Source organism: Malaya genurostris, chromosome 3, assembly GCF_030247185.1.
Source record: "Malaya genurostris strain Urasoe2022 chromosome 3, Malgen_1.1, whole genome shotgun sequence".
Classification (NCBI taxonomy): Eukaryota; Metazoa; Arthropoda; class Insecta; order Diptera; family Culicidae; genus Malaya; species Malaya genurostris.
The window spans coordinates 96,229,289-96,248,725 of NC_080572.1; the positions used below are offsets into that span (position 1 = coordinate 96,229,289).

The window sequence follows — 19,437 nt, forward strand, 5'->3', positions numbered from 1 at the left end:
GATAATGATTGCAACAAGGAAATTGAAAAATGTATTTATTGTGGGGAAAGTCCTCATGAAGATATTTCAGTATGCACTGCATTTAAAGTGCACAAAGACAAAATTAAGCTTTCTTTAAAAGCACGGTCTAAGCGCACATATGCAGAAATGCTTAAAACGGTCATTGATGTCCCCCCTTTGGAAACCGAAAACGGGTTTTTAAATCTAGAGGAACCAGAGGACTCTGACTCTGACGAAAATAGTGAAGGTAATTCGTTTATCACTACCCAAGGGTCAGTTAAGAGAAAGAAGTCTTCTTCCAAATTACCAAAAAAGACACCTAAAGTTTCATCTTCAAAAAAAGATCCCCGTGTTAAACAAAAAAAGTCAAAACCAAAGACTGTGCCTCCTGGTTTGTCAAATTCACAAACCAATCCAGGATCAGTCGGTGTTGAACAGTCGTTCGCACCGCACGCGTATAGCTCTTGGCTCCAGGAATTTTTTTTCTGGCTACCTAGAGTTTCATTGATTCAAGGCTTCAGTCTTTTTCAAGGCTACCTGAATCACTAACTAAGTGACTAAGTGATACAAAGAGTGATATTAGAGTGACTAAGTGATACAAAGAGTGATATTAGAGTGACTAAGAAATTAATCAGCCTTTTTTAAGGCTAGCTAGGAGTCTAATCGAAGACTAATTTAGCCTAGTTAATTTAATTTAAAATTTCATTAATTTCAAAAATGCCTGCGTCCAACCGGAAAGGCAACAAGCCTAAGGCTAAAAATAATTCAATACGGAATAAATCACAATCCGTTATTCAACATTTTTCTAATAACATTCACGATCTTATAGAATCTGAATGTAAAAATAAAAGACAACGGACGGATTTCCCTTCCGTTGATCCTATGCCGTCTAACAATATTTACGAGATTCTTCCTGAATCCGATTGTAGCGACATAGAAGAAAATTCTTCAAAAATTCCCAAAATGGACGCTTGTCGTTCTGGGAAGAAACATCAATCTATGCCACCAGTGACGGTGATGATTTCCGACTTCAAAGCATTCCGTACTGAGCTTTCTACTTTTCTCCCGGAAGTAAAAGTCTCATTTCAAATCGGACGAAGAGGAGAATGTCGAGTCTTGGTGGATGGATTGGAAGATTACGAACGTCTTATTCGATATTTGTCCGAAAAACTTCATAAATTTTATTCATATGATATAAAATCAGACAGACCCTTCAAGGCTGTCTTGAAAGGATTATCAAATGATCAAAGTATTGATGAAATTAAAAATGAACTAAAAGAATTGCTTGGTTTTGCCCCTTCCCAAGTAATACTTATGAAAAAAAGAGCGAATGGTACTTCTCAACCACGCTCTGGAATTTCCCATGAACTTTACCTAATACACTTCAATCGAAGTGATGTAAACAATTTGAAAACTTTAGAAAAAGTACGTTTCATTTTCCACATTAAAATTCATTGGGAACATTATTAACGGCATAATCGTATTGCTAACTTAACGCAATGTCGTCGTTGCCAAGGCTTCGGTCATGGAACCAAAAATTGTCATATGGATATACGGTGTTTGAATTGTGGTAAATCGCATTCGAAAGACGTTTGTCCAATGAATGAAACCACTGATAAATTTTCATGTTCAAATTGCAATGGAAATCATAAATCCAATTATTTGAAATGTCCTGTCAGGGAAAAAATTTTAAACGCTCGTTCGCTTAGACAACAAGTCAAATCAACGACCTTAAATTTACAGAATATACCTGAAAATTCTTCTAAGGCACCTGCCAATTCGTCTTCTAACGAAAACAATTTATTGACAGGTAGATCGACCTCGTCATCATCTTCTTCTAATGTCAGTTATGCTGGTATATTAGGTAGAAATCTATCTCCTATTTCTTCTAATGTAAATAATCAAAACACAGGAGTGCCTTGCAGTTCTTCTTCTAACGAAAACAATTTATTAATAGGTAGACCGGCCAAATCATCTTCTTCTAATGGCAGTCTACCTACAAATATTCCTTCAATGCCATTCGCTTCTTTAAATGAAGTTGATTTAGGCGATATAACTGAAAATAAAATGATCTACCTACAAGATCAACTTTTTCAAATGATCATCCAAATGAATTCGACTTCATCACTTTTTGAAGCATTTCAAATCGGATGGAAATTTGCAAATAATATTATAATGAATTTAAAATTTAACAGTGATGTTAAATAATTATTTGAATATTTTAAATTGGAATGCTCGATCTTTGAAATCGAGTGAAGATGAATTTTATAATTTTCTCAAAGTTCACAAAATTCATATTGCCATTGTGACAGAAACTTTTCTTAAACCAAATGTAAAATTGAAAAGTAATCCACATTATGTGGTTCATCGATTTGACAGGTTTACTGGAATTGGTGGTGGAGTTGCCATTTTTGTCCAACGGCAAATTAAACATCGAATTTTACCTTCTTTCAATACTAAAGTTATTGAAAGCTTGGGAATCGAAGTTGAAACCATTCATGGAATTCATTTCATCGCTGGAGCATATTTGCCATTCCAATGCACCGGCGAACAATTAAATTTCTTTAAAGGCGATTTGCAAAAACTTACAAGATATCGATCGAAATTTTTCGTAATAGGGGACTTAAATGCTAAGCATATCCAGTGGAATTGTAGACAAAATAACAGTAATGGTAAAATACTTCATAATCAACTCTCAGCTGGTTACTTCACAGTTCTTCATCCCAGTAATCCTACTTGTTTCTCTTCCGTGAAAAACCCGTCTACAATTGATCTGGTTCTAACAGATCAAAGTCACATTTGTAGTGAACCGATTACACATGCTGACTTTGACTCAGATCATCTTCCTGTAACATTCAGACTTTCCAACGAAGCTATAATTAATCCAATTAGTTCTATTTTCAACTATCATAGAGCTAATTGGTTGGATTACAGATCTCACATTGAAAATCATGTGGATCATGAAACTATTTTAGAAAATTCTGCGGACATCGACACAGCAATTGATAATTTGAATCATTATATTATCGAAGCTAGAAATCTTTCAGTTCCCAAAGCTCAAACTAAATTAAATTCTCCTATCATCGATGACAATCTTCAACTGCTCATTCGGTTGAAGAATGTTCGTCGACGACAATATCAACGTTCTCGTGATCCTGCTATGAAAAACATAGTTAAGGATTTACAAAAAGAAATTAAACATAGATTTACTCTTTTGCGAAATGAAAATTTCGCTAAAGAAGTTGAACAAATTAAACCATATTCTAAACCTTTCTGGAAACTTTCTAAGGTTCTTAAGAAACCTCAGAAACCAATTCCTGCTCTCAAGGAAGGAAATCAAATACTTCTTACAAATGGTGAAAAAGCTCAAAAACTTGCTCAGCAGTTCGAGAGTGTCCACAATTTTAATTTAAACGTTGTGAGTCCTATTGAAAATGAAGTCTCACTGAAGTATGATCATATTTCAACCCAAGTGTTATTACCAAATGACATTCTTGAGACCAATTTTGATGAAATTAAATCAATTATTAGGAAACTCAAAAACATGAAGGCTCCTGGTAATGATGGAATTTTTAATATTCTTATTAAAAATCTTCCCGATGTTGCCTTGAGACTCCTGGTTAAAATTTTCAACAAGTGTTTTTCATTAGCTTACTTCCCAAAAAGATGGAAAAACGCTAAAGTAATTCCTATCCTAAAACCTGATAAAAACCCAGCAGAAACATCAAGTTATCGCCCAATTAGTTTACTTTCTTCTATCAGTAAACTTTTTGAAAAAATTATCTTGTTAAGAATGATGACTCATATAAATGAGAATTCAATTTTTTTACCAGAGCAGTTTGGATTTCGTCATGAACATTCAACTACTCATCAACTTGTCAGAGTAACGAACATGATAAAATCAAATAAATCTTCTGGGTTATCCACTGGAGTTGCTTTTCTAGACATAGAAAAAGCATTCGACAGTGTTTGGCACAAAGGTTTAATAGCAAAAATGTCTGATTTCCAGTTTCCTATTTATTTGATCAAAATGATTCAAAATTATTTAACTGATCGTACTCTTCAGGTTAGCTATCAGAATTGTAAATCTGAATTGCTACCCGTACGAGCCGGTGTTCCGCAGGGTTCGAGTGTAGCTCCAATCTTGTATAATATTTTCACTTCTGATCTTCCAAATCTACCCGTTGGTTGTCAGAAATCGCTATTCTGTGACGACACAAGTCTGTTAGCCACAGGTAGAAATCTAAGAGTGATCTGCAGTCGCCTACAAAGAAGTTTAAATATTTTCAGTGATTATCTGTCAAAATGGAAAATTAAACCAAATGCAGCAAAAACGCAATTAATTATCTTTCCTCACAAGCCAAGAGCTTCTTTTCTAAAACCAAACAATAATCACATTCTCAAATTGAATGGCTTGGAATTGACATGGTCTGATCAAGCTAAATACTTAGGTTTAACGTATGACAAAAAACTCACTTTCAAGGATCACATTGAAGGAATCCCGGCAAAGTGTAATAAATATATTAAATGTTTATATCCTCTTATAAACAGAAATTCTAAGCTCTGTCTAAAAAACAAATTGTTAATTTATAAACAAATTTTCAGACCAGCCATGCTTTATGCGGTACCAATTTGGTCAAGCTGTTGTTCCACCAGGAAGAAAACGCTTCAAAGGATTCAGAATAAAATTCTGAAAATGATTCTGAAGCGTCCTCCCTGGTTTAGTATGAATGAGTTACACAGACTCACAAATATAGAACCATTAGATGTAATGTCACATAATATTATAAGCAAATTCCGACAAAAATCGATGCAATCTTCAATTGAATCGATTCGCTCTCTGTATTAGTTAGTAAGTTAGTATATAAGTTCCTTTTCCCCATTACACAATACAAGTAGGTTTAGAATTTTCCCTACACAAAAATCTCAGAATTGCGGAAGCAAATGATGTCTTCATGGTAATAACCAAATCATATATATATAACAGGGCTGAAAAGTCACCACTTGTGGCTGAACACCCAATTTAAATCTTAATAATTTAATTTTAACTCATATTCCAATAAATAGTTATTAAAAAAAAAAAAAAAAAAAAAACCAATCCAGGATCTAGCACAGAAAAAGGTAATAATCCTGTGGGCTCCATTTCACAGCCACCAACAGGATTACTGAAGTTTTCGGAAATTGTTGAATGGATTTTCTCAGCATTCAATATATCTGAACCCTTAAAGACCCTCATAATGGCATTCCTTCCAATAGCTAGAAATTTTTTGAAGCAGTTATCAGCTCAATGGCCAATTGTCTCAGGTTTTGTATCTTTTGATGGATAATTTATCACCCGCCGCAAATGATACAATCACTGTCCTGCAGTGGAATTGTCGAAGCATCATGCCAAAACTTGATTCATTTAAAATTTTATTGCATAGTCAAAAATGTGATGTATTTGCTTTATGCGAAACATGGCTTACTTCAAACATAGCTTTAAATTTTAATGATTTTAATATTATACGTCTCGATAGAGACTCTCCGTATGGTGGAGTGCTTTTGGGAATTAAGAAATGCTGTTCCTTTTATAGATTAAACATCCCTTCAACTTCTAGTATAGAAGTTGTTGCTTGCCAAATAAACATTAAAGGCAAAGATATTTGCATAGCTTCGGTTTATATTCCTCCAAAAGCACAAGTTGGACAGCGACAGCTTAATGAAATGGTTGAAGCCCTTCCTGCTCCACGATTGATTCTGGGGGATTTAAATTCGCACGGAATGATGTGGGGTTCCGTTTACAATGATAGCAGATCATCTTTAATACAAAACATTTGTGACAATTTTAGCATGACGGTATTAAATATGGGTAGCATGACACGGATCCCAAGACCTCCTGCACGCCCAAGTGCATTAGATCTATCTCTTTGCTCAACATCAATTCGACTAGATTGCACCTGGAAAATATTGCCTGATTTACACGGTAGCGATCATTTACCAATCATCATCTCAATTAGCAATAGCAATTGCATTGCTACTTCAGCTAGTATTCCATATGATTTGACAAAAAATATCGACTGGATTAAATACCAAAGTAGTATCTCTAATATTTTGAATTCAATGGAAGAGCTCCCTCCACTTGAAGAATATGACTTCCTCGTTTGTTCGATTCTGGAGGCCGCAGAACAATCCCAAACTAAACGCTTTCCTGGGCCAACGACTAACAGAAGGCCTTCCAACCCCTGGTGGGACAAAGAGTGCTCAGAGGCTAAACTCGCAAAACAAAATGCTTGCAAGACGTTTCTAAAACGGGGAGGAGGAACTCCTCAGAATTTTGAAAAACTTATGGTTTTAGAAACCAAGTACAAGAGCATACTTCGAGCCAAAAAATGTAGCTATTGGAGACATTTTGTCGAAGGTTTGTCAAGAGAAACCTCAATGAGCACTCTTTGGAATACGGCCAGACGAATGAGGAATCGTAACGTGGGCAATGAGAGTGATGAATACTCGAACCGATGGATATATGACTTTGCTAGGAAAGTTTGCCCAGATTCTGTTCCTACGCAGAGCATTATACGGGAATCTCCTCCAAATAATGGTTTTATTAATAACCCATTTTCAATGATGGAATTTTCTATAGCACTCTTGTCTTGTAACAATAACGCCCCTGGGTTGGACAGAATTAAATTCAACTTGGTGAAGAATCTGCCCGACCTCGCAAAAAGACGTTTGTTGGAATTGTTCAACAAGTTTTTTGAGCAAAATATTGTTCCACCTGACTGGAGACAAGTGAAAGTTATCGCCATTCAAAAACCGGGGAAACCAGCTTCCAATCACAACTCATATAGACCCATTGCGATGTTGTCCTGCATCAGAAAATTGTTCGGAAAAATTATTCTACGACGTCTCGACACTTGGGTCGAGACGAACGGTTTGTTGTCAGATACTCAGTTTGGCTTCCGTAGAAATAAAGGGACGAATGATTGCCTTGCATTACTTTCGTCTGACATCCAAATTGCCTTCGCTCAAAAGCAACAAATGGCATCTGTATTTTTAGACATTAAAGGAGCATTTGATTCAGTTTCCATTGATGTTCTTTCAGACAAGCTCCACCAACATGGACTCCCAGCGGTTATAAATAATTATTTGCACAACCTTTTGTCAGAGAAACGCATGCATTTTTCACATGGCGATTTGGCAACATTCAGAATTAGCTACATGGGTCTACCGCAAGGCTCATGCCTCAGTCCGCTCCTCTATAATTTTTACGTGAATGACATTGACAGCTGTCTAGTAACCCCATGTACACTAAGACAATTGGCAGATGATGGCGTGGTTTCAGTTACTGGGCCCAAAGCTATTGATCTGCATAAACCATTGCAAGATACCTTAGATAACTTGTCCGTTTGGGCTGTTCATCTTGGTATCGAATTCTCTGCGGAGAAAACAGAGTTAGTCGTCTTTTCAAGAAAGCATGATCCCGCGCAACTTCAGCTTCATATGATGGGAAGAATAATCGAACAGGTTTTGACTTTCAAATACCTCGGGGTGTGGTTTGATTCCAAATGCACGTGGGGAGGACACATTAGGTATCTGATAACGAAATGCCAACAAAGAGTAAATTTTCTTCGAACAATAACAGGGTCTTGGTGGGGTGCTCATCCGCAAGATCTAATAAAATTGTATCAAACAACGATACTTTCAGTGATGGAATATGGATGCGTTTGTTTTCGTTCCGCTGCAAACTCTCATATTATCAAACTTGAGCGAATTCAGTACCGTTGTTTGCGAATTGCCTTAGGCTGCATGCATTCGACACATACAATGAGTCTTGAAGTTCTGGCGGGAGTTCTTCCATTAAAAGATCGATTTTGGGAGCTTTCATCACGCCTGCTAATAAGATGTGAGGTGCTGAATCCCATGGTAATTAATAATTTCGAACGACTAGTCGAGCTTCGATCTCAAACAAAATTTATGACAGTATATTTTAACCATATGTCACAGGAAATCAACCCTTCAAGATATATTCCTATCCGTGTCAGCATCCTAAGTGCCCCTGACTCAACTTTATTTTTCGATACATCCATGCAGCGTGAAGTGCATGGAATCCCGGATCATCTACGCTCGACGGAAATCCCAAAAATATTTTCAAGTAAGTTCAGGCATATTGACTCTGAGAAAATGTTTTATACGGACGGATCGCGAATTGAAGAAGCGACAGGGTTTGGTATGTTCAACAATAATGTTTCGGCCTCATTTAGGCTTCATGAACCTGCATCTGTTTATACAGCAGAGCTAGCAGCAGTTCATTATAGTTTGAGTGTAATCGTCACATTATCTCCAAACCATTATTTCCTCTTCACAGATAGTCTGAGTGCAATTGAAGCCATTCGCTCAAACGCTGCTGGCAAAAATGAACCGTTTTTCCTGGGCAAAATAAAACAGTGCCTGAACGACATATTGAACAATAATTATCTAATCACTATAGTCTGGGTCCCGGCTCATTGCTCCATTCCTGGCAATGAAAGAGCCGATATTTTAGCCAAACGTGGTGCTATTGAGGGTGAAATTTATGAGCGACCGATTGCTTTCAACGAATTCTATAGCTCGTCTCGCCAAAGAACACTTGCCAGCTGGCAAGCATCTTGGGATAGAGATGATCTGGGTCGGTGGATGCACTCAATTATTCCGAAAATATCGACAAAGGCATGGTTCAGGGGACTGGATGTGAGTAGGGATTTCATTCGTGTGATGTCCAGACTCATGTCCAATCACTACACGTTAGATGCACATCTCTTTCGAATTGGGCTCTCCGAGACTAATCATTGTGCTTGCGGAGAAGGTTATCGGGATATTGATCATGTCGTTTGGACATGCGTGGAGTATCGTGATGTCAGATCTCAACTAATAAATTCTTTGCGTACCCAAGGTAGACTATCCAATATCCCAGTTCGAGACATTCTTGCTTGTCGTGACCTTTCATACATGAAACTTATTTATCATTTCATAAAGAAAATTGGAGTTTCAATTTAATAAAGGCCCCTTTTAAGACTTAGTTCTGATCCCAGCTGCGTCCATGAGTTCAACCAATAGCTAAATTAGAATAAAAATTATGTAATGATACAAACAAACTCGAAACAGTTTATGAAATTATCAACAAAATGTCTGAAAATAACAGCTTTTTTTTATAATTTATAGAAGTTAATCGTTTGGTTCAAATAATATTTCCGAGTAGATTTCATAATTAATGACGAGTTACCTAAGATGATATTTAAGCTATAAGAGAATATGTTTTAATAAATTCAAAACGTTGTGACTATGTTAGAATTAAATTAGGATAAGAATATTATGTAAAAGTGATGCTACGGCGAAGAAAAACTTATGTAAACTGCCTTAAGAAATAAACGTATTAATGGAAAAAAAAAAAATTTCATTTCGGATTTGCATTTCATTGAAAGAAACTATCCGGATGCTGTACGGGATTCATTCATGCCTCTCAGAAGGACCAAATTGTGGAACTCACTACGATATTAAGCACTGTTTGGAACATTTTCTTCGAACGATTTGTTGTACAGCAGCAGATATTTTGTTCTCTTCCTCAGAACGCGTTCTGATTGGCTGGTGTTGACATGGGTCAAATGAGACAGGTTTTTCAATAGTGTACTATGGAAATACTCCAATGCTGTTGCTAAACACGTTTAAGTAGAAAAGTTTCGATTCTATTGGTAGAAAGAATATATAAGTCCTTTCACAGATCACTGAGCTACGAGCTTTGAAAATTCGAGAAAGCGAACGCTCCTTATGAATTATCCTCTTTGATACTCGTTTATACCAAACATTCCAGAAAAGTTTAATTTTGAATTATTTGAGATTATGTCACAAAACTGAATATTTTATCATAAAATTGTGATCATATTTCCGATGGTATGTAGCAAAAATTATGTTGATTCGTTAGATACACCAAGAGATATTCACGATCAAAACTTATCACTCTCTCAGATGGTAAATTTTGATAAGGCACCCCATAGTAAAGTAAGTCGTATTCACGACAAAAAAATCTTAAAAAATTCGTATTGATTTATGTTTAGTTCTTGCTGTACTTTAAACTATGTTGATCTGAAGATTTTCTACGTAGTTCTAAATAAAAAAAACTTTGTTAATATAACATTGAAAAATGTTCACTGGTGGTGCTGATGATGTTATCATGGCCTAAAGCAGACTGAAGTAATATCGAATCACTTTCACAATTTTTGAATAAAAAATCAGTACAATCGAAATGAGTTGGTTCATCAGGTCATCAATTTATAAGATCTACGAATTGCAGATATCGAATTTTGCCCGTTGTCATCTACATCATTGCATGAACATTTTCAAATTCATGAATCAGACAAAAACGATTTATTGCACTAAATACCTTCGATTTTAAAGTTCAATCTATCCATATCTGATAAATTTATGATAGTCGCATTTCGTAGTATTTTGATTACTTCCAATCCGGAACCATCAGCTGGGATTCTAAATTTGCAATGTAAATTTTAAAGCGACCAACCCGCATTATGAGACTTTTCATTTGAATCATCTTTCTGTGAGTCAATCTAGGTAGATATCAAACAATCAAACCGGAATGAAAGTTCAATTTTGATGGTTTTTGAACAATACTTGCGGGGCTTCTGGCTGCGGATATCGCAAAATAATGTGACTAATAGGCATTTGATTGGTCATCAATCATAAAAACTTGCTATTCGAATCGATGTTCTATACACTTCTGTTTTTTCACTGACTTTCAAACGAATTTTTATTCTAATCTAAATTTACGAAAATCGATTCAGCCATCTCCGAGAAAATTAAGGGCTGAGGACAGTACCGTAAAGTGGTAGGTTTTTGATATTTTCCCGTTTCAAATTAAATTTTCTTGGAAACGGTGCAGAATATAGAAAATCCCACCTGACAATGTCTTCGAAATTTAATTGAGAATATTCTGTGAAATTTTCAGAATGATTCATTGAGTTTAGCGGTCGTGTTGTATTTTTTTCTGACTGAAGAACTGCTGAAAATTGGAACGCTCGGAAATGCATACCTTTATTTGTTCATAGAATATCTCGGCTTTCAAGGCTTGTATCATAAATCTACCGTGACAAAGTCTAGATAATTTAATTTAGATGCGATTAGTACATAAAAACATATATGTTATCGCGATAAAAATAAAGTCTTATATTTTTCTGTAAAACAAAGTCAGTTTCAATGCATCCGCCATTTTTTTTCGTTTTGGTTTCCTGATAGCATTCTGAAAGAGGAGAGAGTAGTAAAATTGGCTCGACAAGGCTGCCAAACACACAGACATTCAATCTTACGATGTGCAAAGGGAATTGAGCGAGCCACGTATTCGATTTAAAACTCAATACGTGGCCCTATGTCCTCAGACCTTAAGTGCACATTTCAATCAAATATGCCCGCCAATCGACATACATACACGTACAGACAATTCACTACTTCAACTGAACTGATTCGGCCATCTTGGTACAAAGAAGAAAAAACTGAAAAACTATCATTCATTAGTTAATTTCCTCAGATTTTATAAGGTAGTTTTGTTTCACTGAATTTAATCATTTCCGTTCATTTACAACTATTCTTCAGTACCAAAAAAAGCTTGCTCATAGTTCTAAAATAGCTCCTTTGCCAGTTCTATGCCGGTTGGAAGGAAACGACGAAAGAGGTGGAGAGCGATAGATTATTTTTGTAGCAATATGAACTTATGCTTATGACAGACATGTGATATCGGAATCACTGTACACCGTGAAATCACATGTCTGTCACCATAAATTACGTGGGTATCACGCGAGCATCATGATACAACGGTGATTTCCGTACTACGGTCATTTATCGTTGTACTGCACAAAATCACATCATTGTTTACTGCTATCAGCGCCATTGGCAAGCGATGGTGAACTCACGAAACAATATTTCCTTCTTCTGAGTATTGAATAATAAACAACCTTCGTTTTATTTTGAAAAAAAAAATCTCTGTGAAATGCTAACAAGCAGCATAAAACTACACTTTATCAACGTTGTAGCTTATTTCCAAAAAGTAGCCAAACAAAGAAATGTTGGTGAAGTTTTGAAATACAAATAAGGAAAACAATATATTAATATTTGTACATAAAATCAGCACTATTAAGTTATTGTTTTCTATTCAATAACAAGTGAATTTATTGTTGAAATGGATTTAGAACACATAATGATTCATATTTTGAATGCACATGTGGTAATAATAAACGATAAATATCCAATGCATCAATAAACTAATTATGTAGTCACAACTTTAAACGCCTCAAAATCCTAATGAAACGATTATGAGATTATATTACAGCCTAGTAGACCATTTTACATAAGCATTATGAAGCAAAATAAAGCATCAAACCTATGTCAAATCTATTTCGGAATGATTTCAAATTCAAGAAGGTTAAAAATTTCGTAATGAATAAACTGTTTCGTTGAAAGCTTTTTTTTTGTAATATGTGTGCGCCATACATGGTTACATATTAAGAATATCTTAGATTAATATACAATTTTGAGGCTCAATGTTGAAAGTTTATGTGCTCTTATTTTTATTGTGAATATGCGGGTAAAAAAAAAATTATTACTGAACAACTTGAAATTTTTGCGGATTTTGCAAAGTCAGGCATGATTTACAAACAAAATTTGGTGATTCTTCACCTTTTTGGTAGAAGTCAGCTTCGTTGCATACAAAATAGTGCTAGTGTTCCGAAAATTAGTTCTAAAAGTCTTTCATACTTCCTCCCAGTGGTGATTGCCGATAATTTGACAGAAGCTGCTATATTGCTATCTATATTGTATACAACATTTTCAATCCGGTAGAAGATGCTACAAGAACTCGAGTCTCTCAATGCATGAACCGTGAGAGAATTTTGCTACATTTCTTCGCCCTACTTCATACTCTGAGTATTTCACACCCTTAAAAAATTTACAGTCTGATAATGATCGTTGCTGTGTGGAATTTCCCAAAAAAGAATCGCAAGTTGCCAATTATCAAAGAAAATCGAATCGATGGTTCAGCTTGATGATTCTCATACTAGGTTGCAATATTTCAAAACTCTTGTGTGGAGCATTCACAGACCTTTTCATAGACACAACGTATACAAAGGTTATATGCACATAGTTAGAATAAACGGCAATAATAAAATGATTCTATCGCAATTATCAACTGTCCATACAGAATCCGATCGCGAAACGAGAATAAGCGACCGTTTGTTGCTTCAGAGAGGATCCCCACAGCACCGTGCTAACCTTTGAATCTCAGAAATGTCATCGAGAGAAATTCGATCTCGCACTGGTGTCGATTCTATGTTAAATGAGCCATGCCGGGTTTTTGTTGTTGCGATGATATCCGTATCTCTTTGGCACTGATTCAATCGTTGAAGAGTTGCCAGTGAGCGTTCTTTGATACGATAAAAGCCATCCTTGCTTCCTACATTTTCTATTTTTTTTTAATGTCAGTGAATTTTTCGGTAGAACATCAAAATTATGGACATCAAGTTTTCCCTTATGCTAGTTACATTTAAATAATGAAGGTATCCCAGAAAAAACGTGTCATAAATGTACCCTAAAATTTGATATGAGTGAAACTGTCATCCGAAGAACACTCACACACAAAATTAGTTTAATAATTCAGAAAGGCATTGATTAAATCTGTTATAAATCAGTTACTAGGAATACACTTCAAACAGCAAAAATTTTTGGTTTCTATATTATCGATCATCGGAGCTGGGAAATTAGGCTAAATTTTAAGTTGTTACGTTTCACAGTATATTCATTCTGTGCGCAAAACACCTCTGTCACCTCTACGTTGTACGCGTACAACGTTGTACAGAAATCATTGTACGGAAATCACATGTCTGTCAGCGGTATTACACTAGTTATTATATGATGCCAATATATCCTCCCAACCTCAGTTGGTTCTCATGCCTCGATGCAATCGTAGCGTATACTCAAAACTTCCCGGTTCGAAACCAGTCGCTTAACTGTTCATGTTTTTTTATCGCAAATCAAATCACCTAAAGATATGCAATCTAAATCTATTTTTAGATTTGCACGATAAAGCCTTTCCCCCCCAAAAAAATGGGTAATAACAGCTGAAAAGTTGTACTAAATTTGTAACAAATTTAAATATAATATTGATACTTACATATCAAGGTTTGTAACAATTTTGTTATCACCTAGGTTAAATTGAGTAATAATTTTTGTTATTTTAACTATTAACGAGGCCAAGATTATGACTAATGTAGAGAGAAAAATTCCAGGGGGGGGGGGGGGGGGTCAGCGTGTAAATTACAAAAATTTGAACAGTCATACTTTTTCCTAGCAAATTTTAAGGCTGATTTCATACTCTTTCATGATACGAAAGCTGAACGATAAACTAAATTGATCGGGTCTGAAATGGCATCTTTTGTGGCATTGCAAATATTTGATTTCATCACCCGAGGCGATTTTAGCACCCTGGCATACGGCGGTGTAATTATTTCCTTCCCCAGAGGACGATGAGAAGCAAATTGATTTCTTGATTAATTACTTCAACTCATGAAAGGTATTACCCATTTTCATGTCGCACAAAGAACGCTATCGATTCATGTTCTTTATTTTGTTTTTGCAAGTACCCGAGGTAATAAATCAAACCCAAAAATAAAACGAATAAAATTTCATGTTCAACCAGTTCCTTTTTCGCAAAACTTGAAAGCTTGAAGAAGCCATCGGTGGCTGCAAATACGAAAGCCTTTACGTGACCCTCACGGCGTGTGGTCTTTCATGCCAGTAGTCGGGTGCCCCGATTTTAATCTTTACCATTTGTGATACTATAAATTTATAAATAAATAATGGTAAGCAAAGAGAAAACGACGACGGAATTAAGAAAAAAGGATAGCACAGTACATACGCAGTCATTTACGTATACCAAGCTCGGGTTGCGGGATAAAACGATGGCGACTGAGGCCGTTAAAAATGGGAGCCGATTTTTTCGAAGACAGAATCATTAAAAAATGAGTTATTTCACTTGCGCCGTCGTCGACACGCATTTTTCTTTCTGGCATAAATTTATGGCGGAATTTTACAGTAAAGCAAGGGCCTAAGGTTTTTTTTTTTTCTTCGCACAGTTAAACTCGAGTTCGGCGGGTTTTTAATAGTTCGCTGGTATCACAACTGAAAAATTAAAAGTAGTTTTACTTTTATTACGCACAATTGAAAAAAGAAACAATCGGAGTCGCACACATATCACAATCACTACGAAGCGGCGTTGAAAAGCGAAAAGTATTTATTGGCACGATATCCTACCTGCGGTAGGAATTTTCCCACTACATTTAGTTTGTATCCCACCTCTCAAAACCTGCACTCATCCGATGGCCAAAGTCTCGAACGTTCTGCCTACTGACCCGTGACATGTCCGAAACTGATTTCCCGTTTCGATTCCTCACTCGCGATGGTTGCCAACGGATCCGTTAGGCGTGATTTTCGATTCCAACAACTAATCAATGCATGTGGCGTCGTCCGCTCGCCAGCGCAGTCCTGCACGTATCGATCGGAAGAATTAGCTTGCGGTCGTTTGGTGGTAGTCAATTTTGCACTGCTGGAAACCACGAACGTTTGCAGTTCGCTCGACACATCCGAGCTCCGGTTTTGCATGTGAATCCTCGTGCGGCGATTGTTCCGATTTTTGGGAAAGTGTTGGCCGGGTTTACGGTTTAGAGATAAAAGCTAGAGGGAAACTTTTGAACAATGGTTCGAATGGTAATCTGATATTGAGAATCCGAAATTTGACACGGTAATGTGTTAAGTTATGACGATGGATTGGTTTGATTGCTGATTAATTTAGTAAATCGAGCTTTGAAATTAAGTACAGGTACATGGGAATTGAAGCCACTACAACTTAAATTGCACATTTCATCTGCTCTATATTTACAATATTAAAGTACACTATTTTTACCTGGAGCTGTTAGCGGAATATTGTCAATAGTTGCACTATTTATGTACCATTTAGTTCCACTATTTCACTGTCACGTTATTACACTTTCACAAAGTCACTATACTTTAATGAAGCATAACAAACGCTACAAACGTTATAAAACCGATACACTGAAGAAGGATGTAAGTAACATTCCGAAATACGCGTATCTGTATTGTAACGTTTGTATAGTGACGACTCAAGAAACCGCTCCGTGGAACGCGTAGCAGTGCCCGAGATGAAATTATGGGTAAATCGCTGATGGCTCTGATGGCCATACCGAAAATTGAATATAAAAAATGTTTCGAGGATTGGATCAAGCGCTAGCATAAGTGTATTGCAGTCAATGGGGAATACTTTGCATGGGACAACGAATGTGCAAAAAAGGATAAAAAAACTAAAAATAGCCGCCATTTCAATATCCCCCAAAAGCAGTTTAGCAGCAAATGTAGCTTGAGCAATGATTCGTCGTGTTTCCAATGGCTCAAGATTCAATAGACGACATCGATCGGTATAGGGCGGTAAATTCATGAGGTCACGCCACGGTAGCAGGCGCAGAGCGTATCGCACAAATTCTCGTTGAACAGCTTCAATCCTAGTTTTCCAGAGAGCATGGTAAGGACACCATACCACAGCGTTTGACTCGAGTATAGAGCGTACAAGTGAGCAATACAAAGATCTCAAACACAACGGATCCTGAAACTCTGAGGCAATCTTCATGATGAAACCGAGTTGACGATTGGCTTTGGCTAAAATTTCGTCATAATGAAGTCTAAAAGTCATTTTTTGATCCAGAATGACACCAAGATCCTTTATATTCTCCACTCGTGTCATGGATCTTCCCGCAATGAAATAATCGAACATGACAGGATCAGTTTTACGATGGAAGGAGATGATACAGCATTTCTCGATACCTAAACATGAATAGTTTTTTGATCACCATTCAACGTACGTTTGAATTATTTCCTGTAACTCAATGCAATCCAGGAGACATTTGACAACTTTAAAGATTTTTGTGTCATCGGCATAGGAGAGTCTGCATTCCGGTGGTAACAGTAGCAGAAAATCGTTCATGAAAATCGAAAACAGCAGCGGTCCAAGATTACTGCCTTGCGGAACTCCGGACAGGTTTGAGAAAACTTCTGAAGTCGAGGAGCCAATTTTTACACTGTCATAACGGTTTGTTAGGTAGGATCTGAACCATTTCACGCTCATCGATGAGATTCCCAGTCGTTGCAATTTTGATAGAAGAATTCCGTGATCCACTCGGTCATATGCTGCTTTGAGATCCATATATGCTGCGTCGATTTGCCATCCGCCTTCCATACTCTGCACACATTTCGAAGTGAACAACATGAGATTAGATGACACCGAACGTTTCGGATAGAACCCATGCTGCTCGTTATCTATGTAGTTCCTACAGCTGGCAAAGAGGGAATCGTTCACAATAATTTCGAACAGCTTTGAGCAAGCACACAAAGACGTTATTCCTCGATAATTGGAGACATTGCGTTTATCACCTTTTTTGTGAACAGGAAACAGATAGGAGAACTTCCATCGTGAAGGAAACTCTCATTGTAGAGTTGAAAGGTTAAACAGTCTTGCTAGTGGATAACTGAGAGCGCCTGCACAACGCTTCAGCACAGATGAGGGAATACCGTCGGGTCCAGCAGCGAACGACAACTTCAATTTGTTCAATGCGACTCTAACCATTTCTTCGGTTACAAGCGGAATATTGAAATTAAAAATATCACGAGGCACATCTGTGACTGCTTCGTCTATTTGCATCAGTGTAGCAGAACTTTCGTTGAATGTTTGTTTGAAATGACGGGCAAATAAATCGCACTTTTACTTTTCGTTGCGGGCCGTTTCATCGGTTAAGTACATAGAGGGCGGCAGGCCAGCCACTCTCCTTTCTGAGTTAACGAAGGACCAGAAACGTTTAGGGTTTCGACGAAGATTCATTCCAATACGTTTAATATAGCAACGATATAGAAAAATGTTGTAACGACGATACTGTCTAGTTACTGTATTCAGTTGTTGTTTGATGTACTGCGAACGAGTGTTACAATATTTTCGTAAGGTGGCAGAACGTGTTCGCTTAAGAGCACGTAAACGTGGATTAGACCACGGCGGTTTTAGCGGTGGACGACTAGCTGGAACAGCGTGAGAAACAACACTTTCTACAGCATCGCAGAAACATTCAACAGCGTCACTGACATTAGCAGTCCTTTCAATGAATCGCCAGTCGATAACGGAAGGTAGATCGTTCAGTTCGGCATAATCGACTCGACGAAAGTCAAGAGAGAGTGAGATAGATGGTTCGTCGTATTCAATTGGCGTTGGTATCCTAAACTCAACGCCTAGAGCGGGATGGTCCGCGTCAAGGTCAATCAGTGGCTCAACTGGCGAGAAAACGTTTGTGACCGGTAAAGCGACATCATTTGCGAGTATTAAATCTAACAGACGATCGTTTCGATTCAGCAATGTATTAATCTGGGTAAATCCATTCAGGTTGAACCCATCGAGAAGAGCGCTGCAGGCAGTCGGAATTTGCGACAGCAGTGGATCAACTAAAGGTAATCCGCCTTCAGGAAAACACCATCGTAAACCGTATTGATTATAGTCACCGAACAATAGCGCAGGAGTGCGGGGGCTTAATCGGAAAGATATCGAACTCAAGGAGTCTATGTGCTCATTGATACTCACCGAGTCGATTTTACGATCAGGGGGCAGGTAGATTACTTCGATGTTAAGCGAATCTCGTGGGAGTTCAACCAATACCCATAACTGCTCAAGGGATACAGATATGAATGTTTGATCAATTGAACTGCTAAATTTTTTCGATACTGCGATCAGTACGCCTCCTCCGCGTGTTTTGTGGCTGTTCAGCGGGGAGCGATCACTCCTGTAAACAGCATACAGGTGACCGAAGAGTTGCACAGAGAAAATTTGATCATTCAGCCAGGTTTCCGTTAGGACGATAATGTCGTATTCGGCATCCGAAACAGCTAGGAAGAATGCATCAATTTTTGTCCTCAATCCACGCACGTTCTGGTAGTAAATGCGTAAACCATTCGAAAAAGTAACACTAGCGGAAAATGGTCAAGTACAGCGGGTTCTAGTAGCTCATTATACTCGCCTGGAGTATCATGTCGGAAGCCTTCTCTACCATCACCGACCACAGGACCGGGACGATGACGATGATGGATGTCTTCGGAGAGCACGACTGGGTGGAGTGGTAGGGAGACTTCCTTAGTGCTTGTTACTGGGTGTCACGGATCCGAGGCTGCGACGACGATGGTTGAGGAGTGCCGTTGTCTAAAGGGGTCGTAAGTGCTCCTCTTTCAGCAGTACGCACTTTAACGTGATCGACAAATTCGCGAAAGAGAAGTCCACTGGGCCAAGTCGATGCGTCAAGTGATTGTTCTTTTAAAGATGGGTCTAGT

At 37.4% G+C, this 19,437-nt stretch overlaps 2 protein-coding genes across 2 annotated transcripts in view; both read right to left on the reverse strand.

Annotated features, from left to right (window-relative positions):
- Positions 1-15,669, reverse strand: part of LOC131433892 (craniofacial development protein 2-like) — a 65,152-nt gene extending 49,483 nt beyond the window's left edge. Inside the window, exon 1 of the mRNA XM_058600498.1 lies at positions 15,420-15,669. Coding sequence (XP_058456481.1) covers positions 15,420-15,669 — 250 coding nt within the window. The remainder of the gene's footprint in view (positions 1-15,419) is intronic.
- Positions 15,670-17,836: 2,167 nt separating this feature from the next.
- Positions 17,837-19,163, reverse strand: LOC131433893 (uncharacterized). The gene is made up of 2 exons (XM_058600500.1): positions 19,131-19,163; positions 17,837-19,042 (listed from the first exon to the last, which is right to left on the reverse strand). The coding sequence occupies exons 1-2, from the start codon at positions 19,161-19,163 to the stop codon at positions 17,837-17,839; spliced, it is 1,239 nt and encodes a 412-aa protein (XP_058456483.1).
- Between the last annotated feature and the right edge of the window lie 274 nt (positions 19,164-19,437).

Bases quoted from the DNA above. Each gene is read 5' to 3' on its own strand.
- LOC131433893 (XM_058600500.1), bottom strand. From the start codon at position 19,163: ATGGTAGAGAAGGCTTCCGACATGATACTCCAG. The intron at 19,043-19,130 runs GCGAGTATAATG...ATTTACTACCAG, and splicing joins CTTCCGACATGATACTCCAG to AACGTGCGTGGATTGAGGAC.